This window comes from Asterias rubens, chromosome 1 (genome assembly GCF_902459465.1).
Source record: "Asterias rubens chromosome 1, eAstRub1.3, whole genome shotgun sequence".
NCBI classification, from domain to species: Eukaryota; Metazoa; Echinodermata; class Asteroidea; order Forcipulatida; family Asteriidae; genus Asterias; species Asterias rubens.
This window is the reverse complement of record NC_047062.1, coordinates 15,250,686-15,271,095: the sequence shown is the minus strand read 5'-3', so window position 1 is coordinate 15,271,095 and position 20,410 is coordinate 15,250,686. Positions and strand designations below refer to the sequence as shown.

General features: G+C 37.6%; 1 protein-coding gene across 3 annotated transcripts; it reads left to right on the top strand.

The window, feature by feature from the left end:
• The first annotated feature begins 108 nt into the window (after positions 1-108).
• LOC117288446 (BTB/POZ domain-containing protein 17-like) lies at positions 109-20,303 on the top strand. Of its 3 annotated transcripts, none has more exons than XM_033769334.1 (3): positions 109-293; positions 9,479-9,850; positions 15,393-20,303. In XM_033769334.1, the coding sequence occupies exons 2-3, from the start codon at positions 9,506-9,508 to the stop codon at positions 16,485-16,487; spliced, it is 1,440 nt and encodes a 479-aa protein (XP_033625225.1). In that variant the 5' UTR covers positions 109-293; positions 9,479-9,505; the 3' UTR covers positions 16,488-20,303. The 3 variants fall into 3 exon arrangements, with proteins under 3 accessions (XP_033625225.1, XP_033625208.1, XP_033625216.1); XM_033769317.1 differs by lacking the exon at positions 109-293 and adding an exon at positions 4,598-5,251; XM_033769325.1 differs by lacking the exon at positions 109-293 and adding an exon at positions 5,847-5,994.
• The last annotated feature ends 107 nt before the right edge of the window (positions 20,304-20,410 follow it).

Sequence of the window (20,410 nt, the reverse complement as noted above, 5' to 3'; positions counted from 1 at the left end):
AAAATTGTTTTTATAATTTACTTATTTATATTTTTATTTACAGATCAACTTAGATCTTTAACTGTTAAAATAAAAGCCTGTGACATCATGCATTGGACCCCCGCAATTGACCCAGTTTTTTGTTTCACACCGTGGCTGAATGGTGTTCTTTAATTGAATGGTCTACTGCCGACTGGTCAACTTTACTTTTGATTTCCGGATCAACGTTGCCGAACAAACTTTTGACCAATGTTTGCGTTTGGCGTCAATTTAATTAACAACCCCAACTTGGCTGTACTGAATACGATCATAGGGTGAGCTTTTTCTGTCGTATCTCATCTGTCAATGTCATTCATTGTCTTTCCAGAGTGATGGGGTGGCCTCCATAGTGGGTGACCCTCTCGCTTGGCTGGGGGCGGGGCGGGTCCATTCTAGAGTGTAAACATGACCAAATTAAGTCATTTCTTGCCAAGCATTTTCCATGCATTCTTTGTGAAACTCCGTGGTTAAACTGACAGCATGTGATTTATCCATTTAAAGTTCGAATCCGACCATCACTTTCTTACTCATAATATTGACTGTTTGACAAGCATCACATCATTTTTATTTTTGTAATGTTTTTTGCAGTAATAATATTTGCTACTCTGCTCGCTAAGTTGATTCCTCTGTGTGCTTTTTATGTATGGGCCGTTTTTTTCATGTCAAACCCACCTTGTTCTGTCTGACTCTGAGTGTAATTTTAATGTTTTAACTGTGAATTTTTTAAATTCAATGTAATTTTGCATGGCAACTAACAAAAAAATTTGTTTAATTATAATATTTATAATAAACCATAAATAATAATGTTAATTTGTGTCATTGCCCACGTTTTATTATTTTATTCTAAAACCATGGATGAACTATGGAGGGAAAATTGTTCCTCCATGATCTAATAAGTAAGTCAAGAGAGGTTTTGCCAAGATTGAAAAGTGAAAATACATGTAAAATACATGTATTGTGTTGAATGTTTACATCTTCATTACTTAAATTTGAACCATAATCTTAGACTTAAACTCTGAGTTGTAATTGTATTTTTAGTATAGTTAATATTCCTGATGAAAATCTAATGGCTAATAACTATTTGACCTATATCTTTTATTTATAAAAACAGTCCTCCGAAAACTGCATAATTTTTTCTGCAAAATTAAAGGCAGTGGACACTATTGGTAATTGTCAAAGACTAGCCTTCACAGTTGGTGTATCTCAACATATGCATAAAATAACAAACCTGTGAAAATTTGAGCTCAACAGTCATCAAACTTGCGAGAAAATAATGAAAGAAAACACCCTTATCACACAAAGTCGTGTACGTTTAGATGGTTCATTTTGAGACCTCAAGTTCTAATCTTGAGGTCTCGAAATCAAATTCGTGGAAAATTACTTCTTTCTCGAAAACTATGGCACTTCGGAGGGAGCCGTTTCCCACAATGTTTTATACCATCAACCTCTCCCCATTACTCATTACCAAGAAAAGTTTTATGCTAATAATTATTTTGAGTAATTACCAATAGTGTCCACTGCCTTTAAACTTCTTTATTTCTGACTCATTTAAAACTGTAAAGCTCCTTGTTGGCCCCTTTTACGCAAGAAAAAAAATTCTGTGAAAATGTTGTTGATTTTTTTGCACTTGAATTGGTGGCAAACTCCTGGGAAATACCTGCCCCTGCTTTGGATTGGGTTTAAAATGCTAGTAAACCCTGGGGTTACCAGGGAAAATGGCAGCGAGGCAAACATTCCTCAGGAATTTCTGGTGTTTTATTGTTTGCACAATCTTAAAGTGTGTCTTTTGGTCTCAAATTTCAAAATTTTAAAAATTTAATATTTATTTCACTCAGACAATATTATAGCAACTTAATTGGGACAGTGGAGAACGATGCACTGACACTGACAATTTTTTTGTAGTTTTTGATTGAAAGGAGGAATATGTAGCAAAGTTGTCAACTTTCCTAGACATAAAGACAACAAACTATGATTCCTCAAAGTCAAATGTCACACTGTAGTGACCATTTCACTTTGTAACTTGGTGTGACATTTGACTTTGAGGAATCATAGTTTTTTGTCAAATGTGTACATTAAAAAGCTTTATGGATTTGCCTTTAATACAAAAACTTTGTTATTGTAATTGATCATCTTGAAGATTGTGAAGTTTACAACAGAGGCTGACTTTTTACAAATTGATAGGAAAAACATTGAAATAAATTGATTCACTTACTGTAGTCCCTTTACAAATGCAGTCAGACCCTAAAACTATGCAGAATTAAGACAATCCTCCGATTAATTTAGACCTTTTTTATAGGCTCTATGCTACATGTTATTTCCTCAATACCCAAAGGAATGTCTCAGTTTTGACTTGGTGTGATATTATTACAGTGTAGGGGTGTAAATTGAACAATGTAGGTTAACTGACATCTTCTAAAGTCATATTCCTGTCCAACCTGTCTGTCTCTGTAGTTTCTTAAATACCCTTAACTCTTTCAGGTTTGCTTGGGTTTTTTTTTGGGGGGGGGGGGGGGTAACTGGTAGTATGCTTATCATCATTCTACAAAGACTTCCGTCGGTGGCTGCTCACCCTCAAGTTGTAATGAGGGCGCACTCCTGAAGTCTCCACCATCACCTGCTCTCTTTCAATCGCTGCTCTTCTCAGCTTTCCATAGATGCTTTTTACCACTCCACTTTGTGACAATGTCTATCCAGTGCAGCTTATTAGGGCCGCCTCTGCCTCAAAATTGTACCTGTAGGCAGGACCATCTATAGCTGCGCCGGGTAGGCCTCCAAGTCTCATCACGTGAGCGCACCATTTCCCCTTAACACCTCTAACACCTCGTCACTCGTGACCACCATCCAGTATGCTTAGTTACTTTTCAAAAATACTTGAATATCTTTGTAATCTCATTGCCAAATATCATAACTGTATTCAGTTTAATGACCTTGCTGATAGATTTAGACGTACATGGAACCCACTGTTTCAAAAGTCAAACCATTACACACTACACTTCACTGATCGATCATGCATGGCTGAATACAAATATTTCATTTCTGTATCTGTTGTTGGAATGTGAATTTCACTAGGTCGCCATTACAGCAAGCAATTATGTTGTGGTTTCATTGTCTGCACTGATCTATATTGTTGAATCCAAAGATTTGCTTGCTGAAATGGGGTCCAGTGAAATCTTAGTCCAGTGCACATTACCCATTTCAGCCCCAGCTCCCCATCCCCTGGTGCTCTAAAATCTTTGATTTTGTACACTTTAATCCAAGGGTTAAGCTAAACTTGTGTTGAGTGTAGACCTAATGAGCCAAATGTATTGAATGAACTTAAAAAAAAAAAAAAGTATTTTCCCCCAACTATGATTCTTTAAATTGGCCCAGAATATTGTTTAAGGGACAATGACATGAACCAACTTCACAAGGTGGGGGAGATACATTTGTCCTTTGAATATTGTTTTTGTCCAAATTATTACAAAACAAAGCATTTCTCTCGAAACAACAATGGAAAGCTTGGTTAACAAAAAGAACTCACGAGATTTTAAAGCATTCTGAAATGCCTCTGGCCGACTGTATCCAATTTCGGTTCAGTTGCACCCCATGGTCATATATGGTAGACCCTCTACTTACTTCCATGGTCGCATGCCATTCCATTTGATGAAATTTTGGGTTGCCTGTTGCTAAATAAGGGCATAAAAAGGAGAACATGTTCATGCTGTTGTCCCCTACTTTCTGTTTTCATGAAATTTCAGGATGTACAATGTAGGTTGAGATGAGATTACCAGGAAGAGTTTTAAACAAATCTCTTTTTGTATGAATAATTGTTTTGGGGTGGGTTTTTTTTGTGTTTGTTTTTTTGAGGGGTCCTTCTTTTTCTGTTTCTTGTTGTGTCTACTGGATTGTCATGACATTTCCAAGAAGTATACAATGCACAAAATACACAGATACACACAGAATTGTACACAGAGTGAACTGTACCGTGTGAATGTACCATGTGTCATTCATTGTTTATTATCATTTGTTAGAGAAGACCTGAATGATACAAATTTGCAATGTGAAAGCAAATCGTACCTGGGTGCAGTAAATGCCATTTACATTGTATGCAAAACAGCAATCAAGGATAACTTGCAATGCCCTCTCATTCACCTTCCATTTTCCATACCACATTAAATAATAGCATCCTACAGAGTGTATCAATTAAAGTCTGTGATGTGTGTCTTCTACTCTAAATATTGCTCCTCTCTTTATTGTAGTTATGTAATATGAGCATTTTTTTATATTTTTTTCATCCTCGTCTTTATGTCAGTGGTTAACCTGTTATCCATATTTGAACAATGAGTGTAGAAATAATGCATTCAATCTTACTTTTTCTTTCAATGTGCGCAAAATTTGTACCAGCACCAATGAATGTCATTTGCATACGTGTACACAAATTTGTATTCTTTATTTAGGCTGGACAAACATGTGTGGGTAACTGTGTTCATAAATAATGTACACGATGTAATCATAGAGCAAGGACCAGATTCTATAATATAATGTACAAGGTTTACATGTAGTCAAGGTTTACTCTGTGTAGGATGTTTGTAATTTATTCCTTTAAGATGTAGATTCATGTTTTTATACATTTTACATTTGATCATCATTGGACAACCTTAAAAAGTTTGATCATCTTGTACTGTTGTTAGCTACATAACACACTTGGAATTCTGCACATGATTTGGTCCACAATGACTCCTCATCTCAAGAATGATTCTTCTAGAAGATAAGCTTAAGGAAGGGATAGATGCCAAGATGCTGAGCTTGTCCTTGAGGGCATCATATCATTATTCATTCTCCAAGCTTGAGGAGTCAAGACGTTGTGATGTCATCACCAGATATCACTGTTGGTTTGGACGTGGATAAACCAGAGGTGGTCTGTGGACAAACTTGTGTGGTGTATGCAGTGGAGGAAGTTATTATGACACACCATCTACTACAGGACTGTTCATAAACATTACTTGTAGGGGGGCTTTGCTTGGCTCACTGACAGATGGTGTAGAAGATTGCTTTGTGCTCAGTTGAGTGAAAAGTTCAGACCAGAGCAGATTGGAGTTTGGAAACAGTCTGATGAGGCATGCATTGTACTGCACTGTACATCCACGTTTCTTTATCTTATACCTTTGTTTGGAGTTTGTTGGGAATTATTTTGTTCTTTGATGAGAATAGCTGATTATTCATGTCGGTTGCACAAATTCTTCAATTCTATCAGGTATGTAAAATGTGCAGTGAAGGTCTTCTTTTTTTTTAATGGGCTAACCCTGTTTACTACTTTAAAAAAAAATTGTACATTGATTTTTTTTTTATATACATATAAATTGTGTGTAAATTTGTGCATAAGTTTTCTTGTGTTAGATTCCAGTGCAAGAAAACATTCATCTTAAACATTGACGCACAAGACTGTTGTTGTATCTGGATTGATATTAAAGCATGCAAACTGGCCTTGAATAGATTTGGATTAATATTGGAAGACTCTAATTTGATATGAAGAAACTGTCAACGGTTTCCTGTGCCCCCCTTTGCTCTGTTTCTTTCTGTGATTAAATTATCAACATTAACGTTATCCTATTACACATTAAGGCACCTCCTTTTGTTGGAAGAGGAAATGGTCAATTATACCAGCCTTTGTCCATGTGAACTACATATTGTACCCATATCAGTGCTGTGCAGTTGATTTTGGTCCTTTGTGTGGTTGGTGAATTGTCATGCAGTATGTACAGTACAAGCTATCATGAGTGTCCGCATTGAATGTCTGTCACAGTGCTAGAGATGTACCTGTACTGCGTGCCTTGCGTGTGCATTGTGTACGTCCGTGTTTTGTTGACATCGGCTCTGTACCACTTTGCACTATTGTGTTATCCCAGTCAGTCGTGTATGCAACTCAAATCAATATTATAATCGGGTAGCACACGGTACGGCACTGTTTATGTTCCCAGTACTATGGTTCTTATTATGGTAAGTGGATGTCATTTTTTTTACTTCTTCCGTGTTTCTGATGCTGACCTTAGGTCCTTGCCCCTAAGGTCTACTTGTATGTGTACACCTAGCTTTATGTAAACATTGTAATTAATATTTTCATTTCATATTTTCAGTAGTTAGGATACAGGGACTGTATCTATTTTGATTCAGGCTTTTTCCTTATGTTTTCTAGAGTAGTAGTGTTGAATTCATATTTTCATGGATACATACTTCCATGGAGGAAGGGATAATATTTCCCATCTATATTTTTAAATGTTTGTATAGTACTTATTTATTTTGGAAACCAGGTTAAGTCTGCTATCATTTCAATTGGAATTTGTGAATCTAGAATATTTTGTCAGGGCTAGGAAACTTTGCTCCGTGATTAATTTCATCAATTGATGAACAGCTGTACTGTGGCCACTATGGAGAGAGGAGTGTGTTTGTACAGTGAATGATACAAGTTTTCACACCCTTCCCAGACACACACTGTCATGGCTGTGTAGACTATTTGCAACATGGGCGTCATTTCAACAACCTGTGCGAGACTGCAATGTGAGATGATGTGAAATTCACACATTAAACGCATGCTACTGGGTCATCAGAACAGATGATGGGTAAACCGGTGAGGCAATGGTAAAACACCCATACAGATTGTTTTAGTGGCAAATTGCGATCAAAATTTGCATCATGTTTCCTCTGTTGTCGTGATGGAAGCACCTTTTACAACAAAATATTCACTTATTGTTTTTATGATATGTCTGGAACACTAGGCCCTTTACGAAGTAATATTCCTCCAAAATCTAATGTGTTTTAGTATGCCTCTAGGCTGTGGGTTATTATAGTGCATTCATAAAGATAGATAAATTGAACATGAATGTGTACGCTGACAGTGACACATGTAATGCAAATAATGTACACAAAAAAGCTTTGGGTGTGACTGTGAGAGAACCGAGACAAATGCTAATTGTCAAAAAAGAGGGATTTCTTGTTTACGTTGATATGATCACATTCATAATATTAAGGCGGGCTATAATATATTCTTCAATTTCGACAAAATGTAAAAGACCGTTTCATGTAGGTGTATGTTTAGAATAGAATAATGGAATTAAACTTAAATGATGTAGGTGGCTACATTGTGAAACATAATTTATCGGGATGGTGATTCTCTATGGTCCAGCTACGTTGTAGACCTACATGTTGTAACTTGTAAGCTTGGTTGGATCATAAATAAAGAACCATTCTATGGTTAGATTAAAGCCATTATACACTTTCGGAACAGAAAAAAAAAAAGTTCACAGATTTACAAATAACTTACAGGGTTTATAGAAGGTAATGGTGAAAGACTTCTCTTGAAATATTATTCCATGAAATGCTTTACTTTTTGAGAAAACGTTAAAACAATTATCAATTCTCGTCGTCGAGAATTTCGGATTTATTTTGAACACATGTCATTACACGGCGCAACGTGCGGAAACAAGGGTGGGTTTTCCCGTTATTTTCTCCCGACTCCGATGACCGATTGAGCCTAAATTTTCACAGGTTTGTTATTTTATATATAAGTTGTGATACACGAAGTGTGGGCCTTTGGACAATACTGTTTACCGAAAGTGTCCAATGGCTTTAATTGTACTGCTAGCTTTACTGTGTGTGGAACTGTATTGTATGTACATTTGTACATCCATAGAGCAAGAGAGCAAGCACTTCAAAAACACTTCACATCGTGTAGGTTGCATGTTTTGCCTTGAAAACATTTGTTGTTGAATTGATTTTCTATAAAAAAATACTTGCAACTCCTAGTTTCAAATCAACATTGTCTTTCTCTGAAAACAATTTCATGCAAAACATTTGCCACTTGGAAGAAAAAAAGTTCAGGGTTACGACCTTTATTGTTGCCAGGCAGGCTTTGTCCGATGTGTGTATTCTGTCTGTGTTTACTGTTTACAATAACCGCAGGCACCATAATAATACTTTTTATGAGAACGAAAGCATGCCCCTGTACATGTATGTAGTCTGGCCATGGAGGAAGGAAAATGCAGACGGTATAGCTAAGCTAAATGTTGAAGAGGTGAGTATTATACCAAGGGTAAAATTGTCCAGTGGAAGTGAACCAAAGTATGCATGCCTTAAAGCTGATTGGCCAACATTGGTTATTTGTAAAAACAAACCACTATCCGCACTTTCTGAGATCCAACATATATTTGAGATAACAAATCTGTGAAAGTTTCGGCTTCTAGTCATCAGTCATTGGAGTCATTGAAAAATAGCTTCCCCCCCCCCCCCTCCCAATCAGTATTTTCACTGAATTCAGATTTAAAGCTTGCAAGATCAAAAGTGATTGTTTTACATCTTTGTCAAAACCTTTGGCACCTTTTAGGTGACAAATATTTCTGGTTCAAATCCCCTCTAGTCAATTTTTCTTTGTTTAGCCCAAAATTTTAATATTACTTAAATACAAGTTGATAGTTGATAATTGGTTTGTATTGATGACAATGGTAGCATAACACCAGTGTGGGAACACTTTTGATGTAAGTTGACTCTCTTGTATAAATAGTACATGAGCTTGAAAGTTGTGGTTAGTAGAAATAGAAATGACTCACAATATTTGGCGAGCAATGCAACCACTGAAGGCCAGTTTTTGTATTTTTTTTCTTTAACCTTCAAATATTTAGTGTAATGAATGAATGCCTTTACATTCACAGTTCATTAAATGTTTTGCTCATTTAAGTAACTTGTTTTCCTATTATTTTTTGGTGAAAGCTTGTTTTGTGTTTTGGCCTTGCTAGGATTTTGTAGAAGGTTTTGGGGTCCAAGTTCTAGCCTGAGTATACTTTGTCCAGACACACTTATTGAGGTCTTTAGAAAGTCTTTGTTTGCTGAAGCAGTCAACCAATTTGAGGTGAACAAATAAGAAAATTAGGCACATGTTTTGAGTTGGGCTTGAACCCTGCTATGGGTTCATAAGGACAAGCTTTTAGGCTATTGGTTAACCACTACTTATTATAAAACTTATTATAATATCCCAACTGCCCATATGTACCCTTTAGGATTGTTTATGTGGTATTTTTAATATTGAAAAGCAGAATTTTAAGTGTACTTTTCTCCCCTTTGAATAAAAATAAGATGCTTGTAACAATGTTGTATTGAAAAATTGTTTAAAAGAGAAAAAGGCTGTACCCTTCACCTATGGTTGTACTTCAAAATATTTCTTACTTTTGTTCTCTTTTTTTGTTCTGTTGAAGCATAAAGTCTGTGAAGTCTTTCATTCAAACTTAGACCCTTTTTTGAAACTACAGCTTCGGCTTTGGATTTGGCCTAAACTCCGTCTGGCTACGTGAGGCCTGATACCAAAATAGCGTGCTTTCATAATAACTTACAAAGCCCAAGCTGGAGCGGGCTGTTAGTCATACACAGGTTGAAAATGTTTTACAAACTTGTCACTAATAATTTCATAAAATAATTTTTTGTTTTGCATATCTAGGCAGATCCTCGAACCCAGGGATACAGAATGATGCAAGCCGGTCCAGCAGGTGGGGGTGCAGCGCCGAACGACATTCCCCCAATCCAAGCCCTCTACCTGGCAGCAGCCAGCCAGCTCCAGCCCCCTATCACCGTATCTGCCAAGGAAGAGGACGATGTGGATGACAGCTTACCGCCAAGTGGAAAAGATTGCTTCGGTGACGAGCGACACACTTTAGGGGACATGGCCCGTTTCTTCAACAGTGGTCTACTGAGTGATATTAAGCTCAGGGTTGGGTTTGAGTGTTACAGCGCTCATAAACTCATCTTAGTACGATCCAGTGAGGTGTTTGAGAGAATGTTCAGCAAGGAGTGGACAGATCCCAGTAAAGCAGTAAGTCCCACATTCATGTTCAATACATGTATGACCAGTGCACATTATTTCTTAAGCCTGTAAGCACAAAAACTTACTAAGCACAATAAAGTATTGCTAAGCAAAAATAGGTAACTGTGAGCAAAAAAAAATATAGTTAGCATTGCTGTGACTTGTACCAGTCATTTCTAGAAAGATGAACGGGTGAAAAGGGTGATCAACTACTTCTGGCCAGTCAGTAAAAAGGTTTAGGGCAAACCCTGAGATTCATTGATAACCTTAAAGACACTTGACACCTTTGGTAATTGTCTTAGACCAGTCTTCTTACTTGGTGTATCTTAAACATATGCGTAAAATAACAAACCTGTGAATATTTGAGCTCAATTGGTCGCCGAAGTTGCGAGATAATAATGAAAGAAAAAACACCCTTGTCACACGAAGTTGTGTGCTTTCAGATGCTTGATTTCGAGACCTCGAAATCTAATTCTTAGGTCTCTAAATCAAATTCAAATATTTGAGTGGAAAATAACTTCTTTCTCGAAAACTACATTACTTCAGAGGGAGCCGTTTCTCACAATGTTTTATACTATTAACATCTCTCTCTGCTGATCGCTAACAAGTAATTTTTTGTGCTAACTATTATTTTGAGTAATTACCAATAGTGTCCACTGCCTTTAAGTTTATCACCTGTCAGTATTCAGAGTCAACTGTATTAATTTCTTCCTCCTGTAGTGCCCATGCCTTTGTTTGTCAGCGTGTTTCTTTATTGCCACTTCCTGTTGATTATTTTATTCACCAATTTCATAAAGCTGTTTAAAAGCAGAAAATACTGCTTGACAAATTTCTTTGTTTGAAGCAAAAATTGAGTCATGCACCAGCCACAACAATGCAAACTTAATGTAATTTGGGCTGGTAACCTGATTCTGCTAAGCAATTCTGTGTTTAGCGAGTTCTTGTGCTTACAGGCTTTTGGGCCCAATTTCATAGAGATGCGAAGCACTAAAATTTACTTAGCATGAAATTTCTTCCTTGAAAAAAACAGGATTACCAACCAAATTTCCATTTCTTGCATATCGCTTATTACTGGTGTTCAACTATTGTTTGCTTATATCCTGAAAATCATGTGGAAATTTGTTTGGTAATCTTTTTTTATCAAGGCAACAATTTCATGCTAAGCATATTTGTGTGCTTAGCAGCTCTATGAAATTGGGCCCTGATGAGTTTTATATCAATCTTATTCTTTTCCTTAATCATGTTAAATTATAGACTGATACATGCGTGATGTTGTGTCTATTGACCCCTGATAATAATATCACACACGGCTACTGTCTGCCATTTTGGGAGTCAAAATGTGCGTAAAGACATAGGCCTATGGCCAGTGCACGTCTTACTGCATGCAAATAACTTGAAATTCACCTGGTGAACCAAGATTTATGGTATATGAAAATGTCAAGATAATTCAGCAATCTTACATGAAAAGAACAATCAAGTTAGGTCAAATTTCTCTTCCATCGTCTTTCAATCATTTGGCTAGTGAATGTGTTATGGGGAAATGGGAGATGTGACAACTACATAAGCTTCAATTATGTAATGTGAAACTTCAAATGAGATTTAAGTGAGCAGACATCTTTGTAAAACAATTTAACAATTGTTTGTTATCCTGCATTTAAAAGGTCTTTAAATAAAACACCATACAGTTAAAAAAAAAAATTAAATAAAAAAAAAGACATTTTATGATTTGTAACATTAAAAAAAGCAAAAAAAACAATGGCACAATTGGTGGCAGATTTTTTTTTTTTAAAGGGGGGGGGGGCACATGTACAATTTTATGCATGGCCATGTTGGAGAGAAATTGAGTTGGTATTTAACTCCAACACACAGATTATAGAACATTTTTTATAACATTCTGTGGCAGGATGGTCATTCCCTTTAATTGATGTACATAAGGGCATGGAAGATTTCCTCCTGTATGTAAATTGTAGCTCACTTGCAACTTGTGCTGTAACTCGACCAACTGGAGAAATAATTAAGGACTTTAAAGCTAAGGAAAGGTTGCATTTACTTGGAGTTGGTCATCATATTGAAACACGCAAGTCATGCCAACTTTGAAATGTCACGTTGCTATACTTGTATCTGATTCAAAGAAACTCCAGTGACTCATGTTATTGTTGCTCTGGAAGAAGATCTGACGTCGTTAATCGTTCAGATTCAACTCCTCAAAGAAAAATAAATTAGTACATCTCAGGCCCGATACTCCTTTTTTTTTCTTTTTTTTTTTCCGAAAAAAAAAACCATTTTTTGAAAAAATCTGCGCAATTGTGTACTTGTATGGTGTGTACATTGTCAGCCCTTGTACTCGATAAAATTATACCAACTTTTTTTCAAGAACCAAATATCATGCCTGACATCTCATACATTAAGACGATCGAATCATTATGGTTATTTCATGGGGGAATATAATTTAGGGACAAACAGTTCAAGGAAGATGATAATTTAGATTTCAAAATATCAGATGTCTGAGTAGTGGGTAACATATAACTATTCACTTAAAATTAATTGTCTTTTTTTATTTTGTTTCATTCCTTTGTATTTATTATCGTCCGTTTGTGAGAATGTCAGATGTCTGATGATGTTGAATATTTGTACTCGTCAATTTAAAATTTGACGTCGCCAGAAAGGAGAAACGCCAAGATCTCAAAAGGGCAAATACAATTTGCAGCCCGTTGCACGTTCAGCAGTGATAACATTTCTAACAGCTGGCTATGATTGCCGTCCCATTTCTGACTGCATCATTGGGCTGGCCTTAAGCCAATAATTATACTCCACATGTTTTTACAAGGATCTGTTTTTAACTTGTGTTACTAGTAGCATAGTCATTTCTTATTGTTTTTTGAAAAAACAGTCATGGTCCACATCTGACTTGATGCACTAGTCTTGGAACAAGACGTTCTTCGTTGATGCTAGTGACTCAACACTATGGCACTACTATATCGCTGATAGAGGGCGTTCACTCTAGAAGCCATTAATCATGTCAATAAGAATAGTTAAGGTCACAATCGGTGTGTCATGTATTATTTAGTGTGAGGATAGAGTGGGAATTAGGATAGTCGAGTGATAAGGAAGAACAGCGTTTGCACCATTAATCAATAGAAAAATTAAAAGGTATTGTACCAGACTCAAAGTCAACATTTGAACTTGATTTGTTCTTGTTCAAAGACACGTGTGATATTGGAAAACACAAGACTGCCAAACTTATCCGGTCGTGAGTTCACTGGCCTGGCACTTAAAACTACTGTCCTTGGGCCTGTGGCGCAGAGTTAAATTGTAGCCCTGAAGTACACAAGTATTGATGCGGGAATTTCTTTTACATTGTACATAGTTCAAAGCCTGCAATGTTTATTTCCCAGTGGATCTCAGCATACCTGACCTTGTGAGGTTGACCTATTTATGTGAGTGAATCATAACAAATCGGTTTTGTACTGCTGACTGATAAAGAACCCAACGTATTTAACCTCTCTTCCTGTGTGTTGACTCCTGTTGAATTCCCTAGCAATGAGGAGTTTGATAAATAGTCGGAGCCAGGATGAACTTGAGGGAGGATGGTTTCTTTTCTGGTGTGGCAGACTGCTTCGATATTTAAAGTACTGTGGTTATTATGACTCTCTCGATGATCCCCTGAGCGTTCTATTTTCCCTCCGCCCAAAAAAAGAAATTTAGTTACTATCAGGCCTCAAATTTCCCGATTTTTAGGGCAAGGCCACTTTGGCCTTGAATTTGTCAAATTTTGTAAGGGCACCAAGGCCATGGGGTAGGGCACCAAGGCCAACTTAAAATTTCAAAAAGGGCATCAAGGCCATAAAAAATAAAGATCATGAAACAATTTCTGTTCAGGTCCATGAAGGCTATTTTAATGAACCATTTCATTACTTTTGCTTTCCTTTAACAAAAAAACATCAAGTATTTTTAAATGTATTTAATGTTATTGATTAATGGGAAGTAAAAGTGTGCATCCATTTTTTGTTGCGATGGCCAGACGTAAACAATGAACTGTCACTTGACTGTGTGCATGCAGAGCGGAGATTTATTCAACGGACATACATGTACCATACGTGTACATGTACCTTTCATGTACATGTACATGATGCGTGATTTACGTAACATGGCCCACGTGCACAAACATGTACGAGTACCAGTGAACAAGCACAATACCAGTGGAATAGGCGGACGCCCAACCTCGAATGGAACCGAAATTGTGATTAGCTGGTACCCATCATGGACAACCTTGCGTGGGTACGCGTGTTGCAAGATGAGTACCAGTGCGATTGTTCTCAAATGGTCGTTGCAAGTACATCCGGCCCGTGTATAAACTTCGAGTACACAATGTCTATGGATGCACGTCTGTCGTTCGTTCTGCATCGTGCACACACACATGCACTGCATGGATATGCTGCCGTCCGTTTAAATTCCGTGTGATGAGCATTCAACCGACCGCGCTCTGTGTGCGTGTATTAATATAGAATGTACATGTAAGTGTTTGATTTTATGTGCACACAGACGGCGGATGGTGTATCAAAACATAAATTTTGATCTCAAAAAGGGCACGGCGGCCATCGGAGAAAAAGGGCACGGCCTTTTTGGCCGCGAAAATGTCCGATTTTCTCGGGGCACCACGGCCAGTAAGCAGGGCACCGGCGGCCATGGCCGTCGTGGCCGCCGGGGAAATTTGAGGCCTGTACTATGAACCTGCGGTTGCTACGGGTATATTACAGTGGTTGATATGGGTATTGTGCATCAGTTGCTATGGTTATAATTCCTCGCTCAGCATTCTAGAAAAAATAAGACGTATCTTAACCAATCACAAAGTGTTTTAAAAACCAATCCCTTCCTTCTGGATTCTTGCCTGACTTGCCTGGTTGAGTAAACCATGAAACGGTTAAGACGTTAACTGGAGTCCACTGTGGGGATTGATGCTGGAGGCATGTGAAGGTGCATGGGTTTTTATTCTACTGTGTCATAGGTTTGGCTCTGTACCAACAATGATAACTAACATCATCCCATGACCGAGCTTAAATTATTGGGATGATTTTCTTGGTGGAAAGAACCGTGGAATTTGTGGGCTTGATTGCAGGAGTGCTGAGTTGGGAAGAGGATATAGATTTTTATTCTGCTGTGTCATCAGTTTGGCATTTTACCAATAAGCACGAAACAATGTTGCTTCCCATAGCAAAAACTTTTGTCATAATGCACCATTTGTGACTGGTTTCCTGCTAGGAACCTACTGAATTTTGGCCATGTTTTGAAAAAACATTGATAAATAATTCTATTACTAGAGTTAGCAAAACATTAAGCAGGGAACTAGTCTCAAGCATTTTTTTTATTATATAATCTGTTCAGCAAGATTTTTCTCTGCAGTTGAGCGGGACCACAGTTGGGGGGAGCCCAAGATCAATACATAGTTTCAAAAAAGGACTATTTATTGAATGATATTTTAAGTAAAATGCCAATTTCAACCAGTATGCAAAGACTCTAATAACACTTGTCTTTTCTTGTGTGTACTTTTTAGGAAGTTGAGTTAATAGAGGAGCCAGAATGCTGTGATGTCTTTCCAGCCTTTCTCAAGTTTCTATACAGCTGTCACATTGTTCTTACTGTTGAGAACACCCTCCCCATCCTCATGCTTGCAGATAAGTACAACGTAGGTGACCTGCGCCAGGTGTGCGTCAACTTTGCCACCAAAAGTATCATCCCAAAGCTACCACTGAAGGATGTGTTTCATGTGTGGTATCAGTATGCCACAAAATGCTACCACCACTGTTTGATCTCGTCTTGTATTGCAGCTCTCTCACCTAAAGCTGATGACATAATGTCCCTACCTGAGTGGAACCTAGAGTGGTTGGCCCTTGACACAGAGCAGTTGATTCAGTTCTTGAAGAGCTCAGATCTGACCATCAGGAATGAGTTGACTTTGTTCAGAGCTCTCGTCAAGTGGATAGAATCTCCAAAACACCCTGAACGACAGAGTAAGCAGAAGGAGTTTCTCCAACAGATGATCAGTTACATCCGCTTCCCGATGATGACTTCGGAGCAGTTGGAGCAACTTGAGCATCATCGCATGGTAGAGCTCCATCCTGGTCTGTTCATCCCTTACCTGTTGCAGGCCTACAAGTACAATGCCATCTCCCTGGAGGCCCGATGCAACAACAAAGATTTCACAGCCTCAAACTTTCTACTGCGGAATTACACTGACCTACGCTGGGACAAACGTATCGTTCTATCTGGATACTCGTGCTTTGGGAGACTCACTGAATTCATGCCGCGGTTTTCAACACGATCATCTTCATACCCACACACCAGCTGGGACTGGGAGTTGAAGATTTACCCCAAGGGTTCGTCCACAAATAATGAGGACTTCCGAGTGGTTCTCTACTCAAATGTTGTCTTGGATTTGCCGCGGCCAATGGAATACATGATCTCAATGGTGAATAGTGAAAATGTGCTGGTATCCGTCTCAGGAAAAAAGAACTTTACAAAATCACGATACACAGCCGACTCGGATCTGGATAAAAAAGTATCGGTGGACGAGTTGTCAGCACCGAACTCTCGCTTCCTGGTGAATGATAACGCCATCCTACAGGTCATGATCAAACCATTACAGTGACGGATTTACTCCGGAAAAGAAAAGCTTACATCTACAGAGAACAAAATGAGCCAAATCAACAGATAACCAAAGTACATTTGAGGCATTTACAAAGTGTCAGTTTATAATCTTCCTTCATTGTTGGAAGTTCAGTGTTGTTAAAACTGTCTTTAAAGTTGATGAGGTTCATAACCCTGGCCTTCACTCAGACTGTTTAAGAAGTGTTGCCAAAATTTTTGCCGGGCAGTAGTGCAAGTGAACAAATAGATTTAACCATTTAAAATGGACAATTATTGTGCAAGATTGTACTGCTCATCTGCATGAAGCTATTTATATAAAGTGACCAAAGTTTCATTGACACTAATTGTGTGATGTCTGGAAGTGATGAGAGGTCAAAGTTCAACTAACAGAACAATCAAAACAACATGTGGTTTTTCAGACTGTAGCATCACATCTTGCCAAAGGAATCTTTCATACCCTTGAGACGGTTGATAATCATGATTGAAGTGAACGAACTATGAGTTGATCATGTGGAGACTTTGAATGAGCACGGCTTCTTCAAGTGTTTTGTGTGTGTCCATTGTTGAGCCTTTCACAAAACTCAGGAAATTTGTGTGAAGGAAAAGTGGATAGTGTGAAAAGCATGAGATGCCCTGTTGCATGTTGACAGCTTAATATAGGCCTAGTGTTCTATTTTTGTATTTTGAAGTTAGGAGTATTCAAGCATTGTTTGTTGTCATTTTGTCACAATATCCAAAACCAGTGCAGTATAATAATAGTAATGCGCGGTTTAAATGCTTTATCATACCATTGGGTAACTCAAAGCACTCTTTTCTTTTTTATTACAAGACCCATTTAATTACTAAGCACCTTGTATTTGCAAGGTTTGCTTGGTTTACAACTTGTTATATGTAACGCAATCTGCAGCCAACCATGTCAAAACACACTGGGTTGAACCCCTTCTCATCAATAAGTGTACAGTTTAAATAGACAACTCATGGGACCTACGGCTTTATGTCCCAAAGGAAGATGCAATTAAATGGTTAAGTGTCTTCCTTAAGGGTCAATACGGGACTTGAACCTGCACTCAACAGATCAGAAACTCAAGAGTTTGAGTCCAGGGGTTAATTTCACAAAGCAATAAAAGTTCATCGCAAGACAAATTTCCAGTATTGCCATAGTAATTTGTATTGTGACATCACACTTTACTTAGCAACTATGATTGATTTGCAGTTAAAATCCATCTCAGCTCTTTGTGGAATCGGCCCTCGTGTGATTGACGGTCAGGCCCCGACACCCCCATAAAGAAGTTGTTCAATGTTTGTTAACAACACTAAGCGAAAGAATGGTACAAGGTCTAGAACATTAATTTAAAACCGTTAGGGTCGTGGCCTTGTGCCATGGCTGTAGGATAAAGGAATGCGATAAAGGACAGAGCCAAAGGCTCAAAGGCTCCATCCTTTATCACACAGCTATGACCCTGCATGGTTTTAAACGAATGTTTAAGACAGAGTCACCACTTTTTATTCCCATTCATAAATGCCCTTTTTGTTAAAAGCGTAACAATGTTAAAAACTCTATCGAAAATTTATTGTAAATTTTCAGTTCTTGTCACGATCTCATACTCCATTTTGCGAAGTGTCAAAATGCATGCAACGGTCAACCGCTCTGCGCGCGCACTTATAACATTAATTACTGGTGTATTTATTGAATTACGCGTAAATTAGCGCCAAGCATAAAGCTTGGGCGCCACGCCTATGTTTAAATACTTCTAACCGTGTTTGTATCACATGTTTGTAATTCCGTAAATAACATAAAACAAGTGGAATCAAAATATAGTTTTTTCAAAGTACCTGCGTAGGCCCACACTTAAAATAACATTAATCCTTTCATCACCAATCCCAGAGTGCAACAAAACAACATGGCCTCAAATCTTACTACTCTATCTCAGGCGTGTAATTTTATTCTCGAAAGGGCAAGGCCATTTTCAGTTTGCAAAGGTACATTGGAAAAGTTGAAAGTCAGTTGGAAACCTTTGAAAGGGCACCAAGGCCAAGACAAGGGGCACTGGAGGCCACTTGGCCTCCGTGGCCTGCATGCATTTCCAGGCCTGATATCAATCAACATATCAGTTTGCAAAGGGGGGCACTATCATTGGAAAATCTTAAAGTCAGTGGGAAATCTTTGAAGGGGCACCAAGGCCTGATATCAATAAACACATCATAGATTGAAGGTGTGTCACCAGAGTTTTCTTGAGTTATTCAGTTCATTATTCCCCTACCACAGCCATCTTTGTTATAACCAGTAAGTGCAATTTCAGTAGTAAGCTACAGTAAAGTATAATATCCTATATATTTATAAAAATAAACATTAGTGAGCTTAATTTGTTGGCCTAGTCTCATAGAGTAGGCTACACTTTCAATTTGCCATTTATAAGTTAAGTATTTCCTCAACTGTAACTTAAAACATCCATTTTGCATGTAGATGAAATCATTCACTTTTGCGATACTTGTCTTTTAAACTCTGTATTCAGCAAAAAAAAATTTGTTTAAGCTATGTTATCTTTATGAACCCTTTGGCCCTTTTTAAATATCATATTTAAGTCAAAACTATTTATTGAAGGTAGGTTCTAATATTGGTTATTGTTAATTGGCTTGAAATTTATCACGTACAATCACGTTGGAATATGTAGTAAAATTAGAACTATGACTGCAATTTCTTACAGGTATTGGAACATAATTGTAATAATCGATTTGTCTGTGTGGAGTAGTTTTATTTGGCAGTTGCCCAGGTATTGCCCAATGAACATAAATTATTTGATATCTTTTTATATTTCATTGATTCATCTCAATCTAGAAATAAATACGTGTGTGTTTTTTCTTTCCATTGGAGCAAAATTATATGAAATTGTAAAAACATTTAAACATTTTGCTAGCATAAATAGTTTATTTTTTGCAAGATAACTGAGGTTTGATGCAAGAAAGCTGGCTGGCATCATGAGTAGCAATAACAAGAGTCTTAAAGTTGTGGTAAACTTTGCTTCTAGTCGACTCATAAATTGGTTAGAAATAGAAAGCCTGTTTATTGGCAATATAAAAACAATTTACCTACCGGTTATTTTTTTTTTTTTTGAGAACAGGATGAACACCCCCACTCCCATTATAGCACTCTGCACTAATGCTAAAAATAGAAGCTGGGTTTTAGACAGTACGGTGTACATGTCAAATTTCACTATGAACATTGTGCCCATACAGTTCAAGTTTTATGTTTACTCATATATGTACCGCTTGTGCAGTTTGACTCGTGGATGCTGTTGTGATCAAGTAAGTTGTAGAGTTGTCTGACAGGAGGGTAGCAAAAGTGACATTGTTAGACTGCGCTACTTTGATTTGTGAGTTGTTGAACCAGAGTCGTGCAACCAAAAAGTAGTCAAAAATAATGGTGGTAATGCACAACATTGAAAGAATAACAGGACCAGTCTACCATTTTTTCTGAATAACTTTTTGTGTCTTTACTTCATTATAGATGGGATGCAATACGCGTCATCGACCGCCATCTTTGATGTATAAACAAGGGAAAAGTGTACGTGCTGCGCGTGACCTCAGCCAATGGTAGCTCTTCATGCGTGCACAATTCATCAAATATGGCAGCCAGTGACGCCTATTGCAATCCATCTATAGTTATATTTATGGGGGGCGGGGGGTAGTTCTTGTGTATCTTTATTCAGATACAGTGCCTCTAGATATTGATTCTTATTGGTGCTGATGGGCTTTGTTGCTATGGCAAATGTAATAAACAGCAAATGTAATAAATAGCTAACTTATTGAATGCAAAGAGCCCCAAGCGTCTCTGTGCTGCTTTATTTAGGATGATTTGAAAATAATTGTGTTTGATGTTTGTTTTTTTGTTTCCCAATGCATAAGTGCTTTGAATCGTATAGGTTG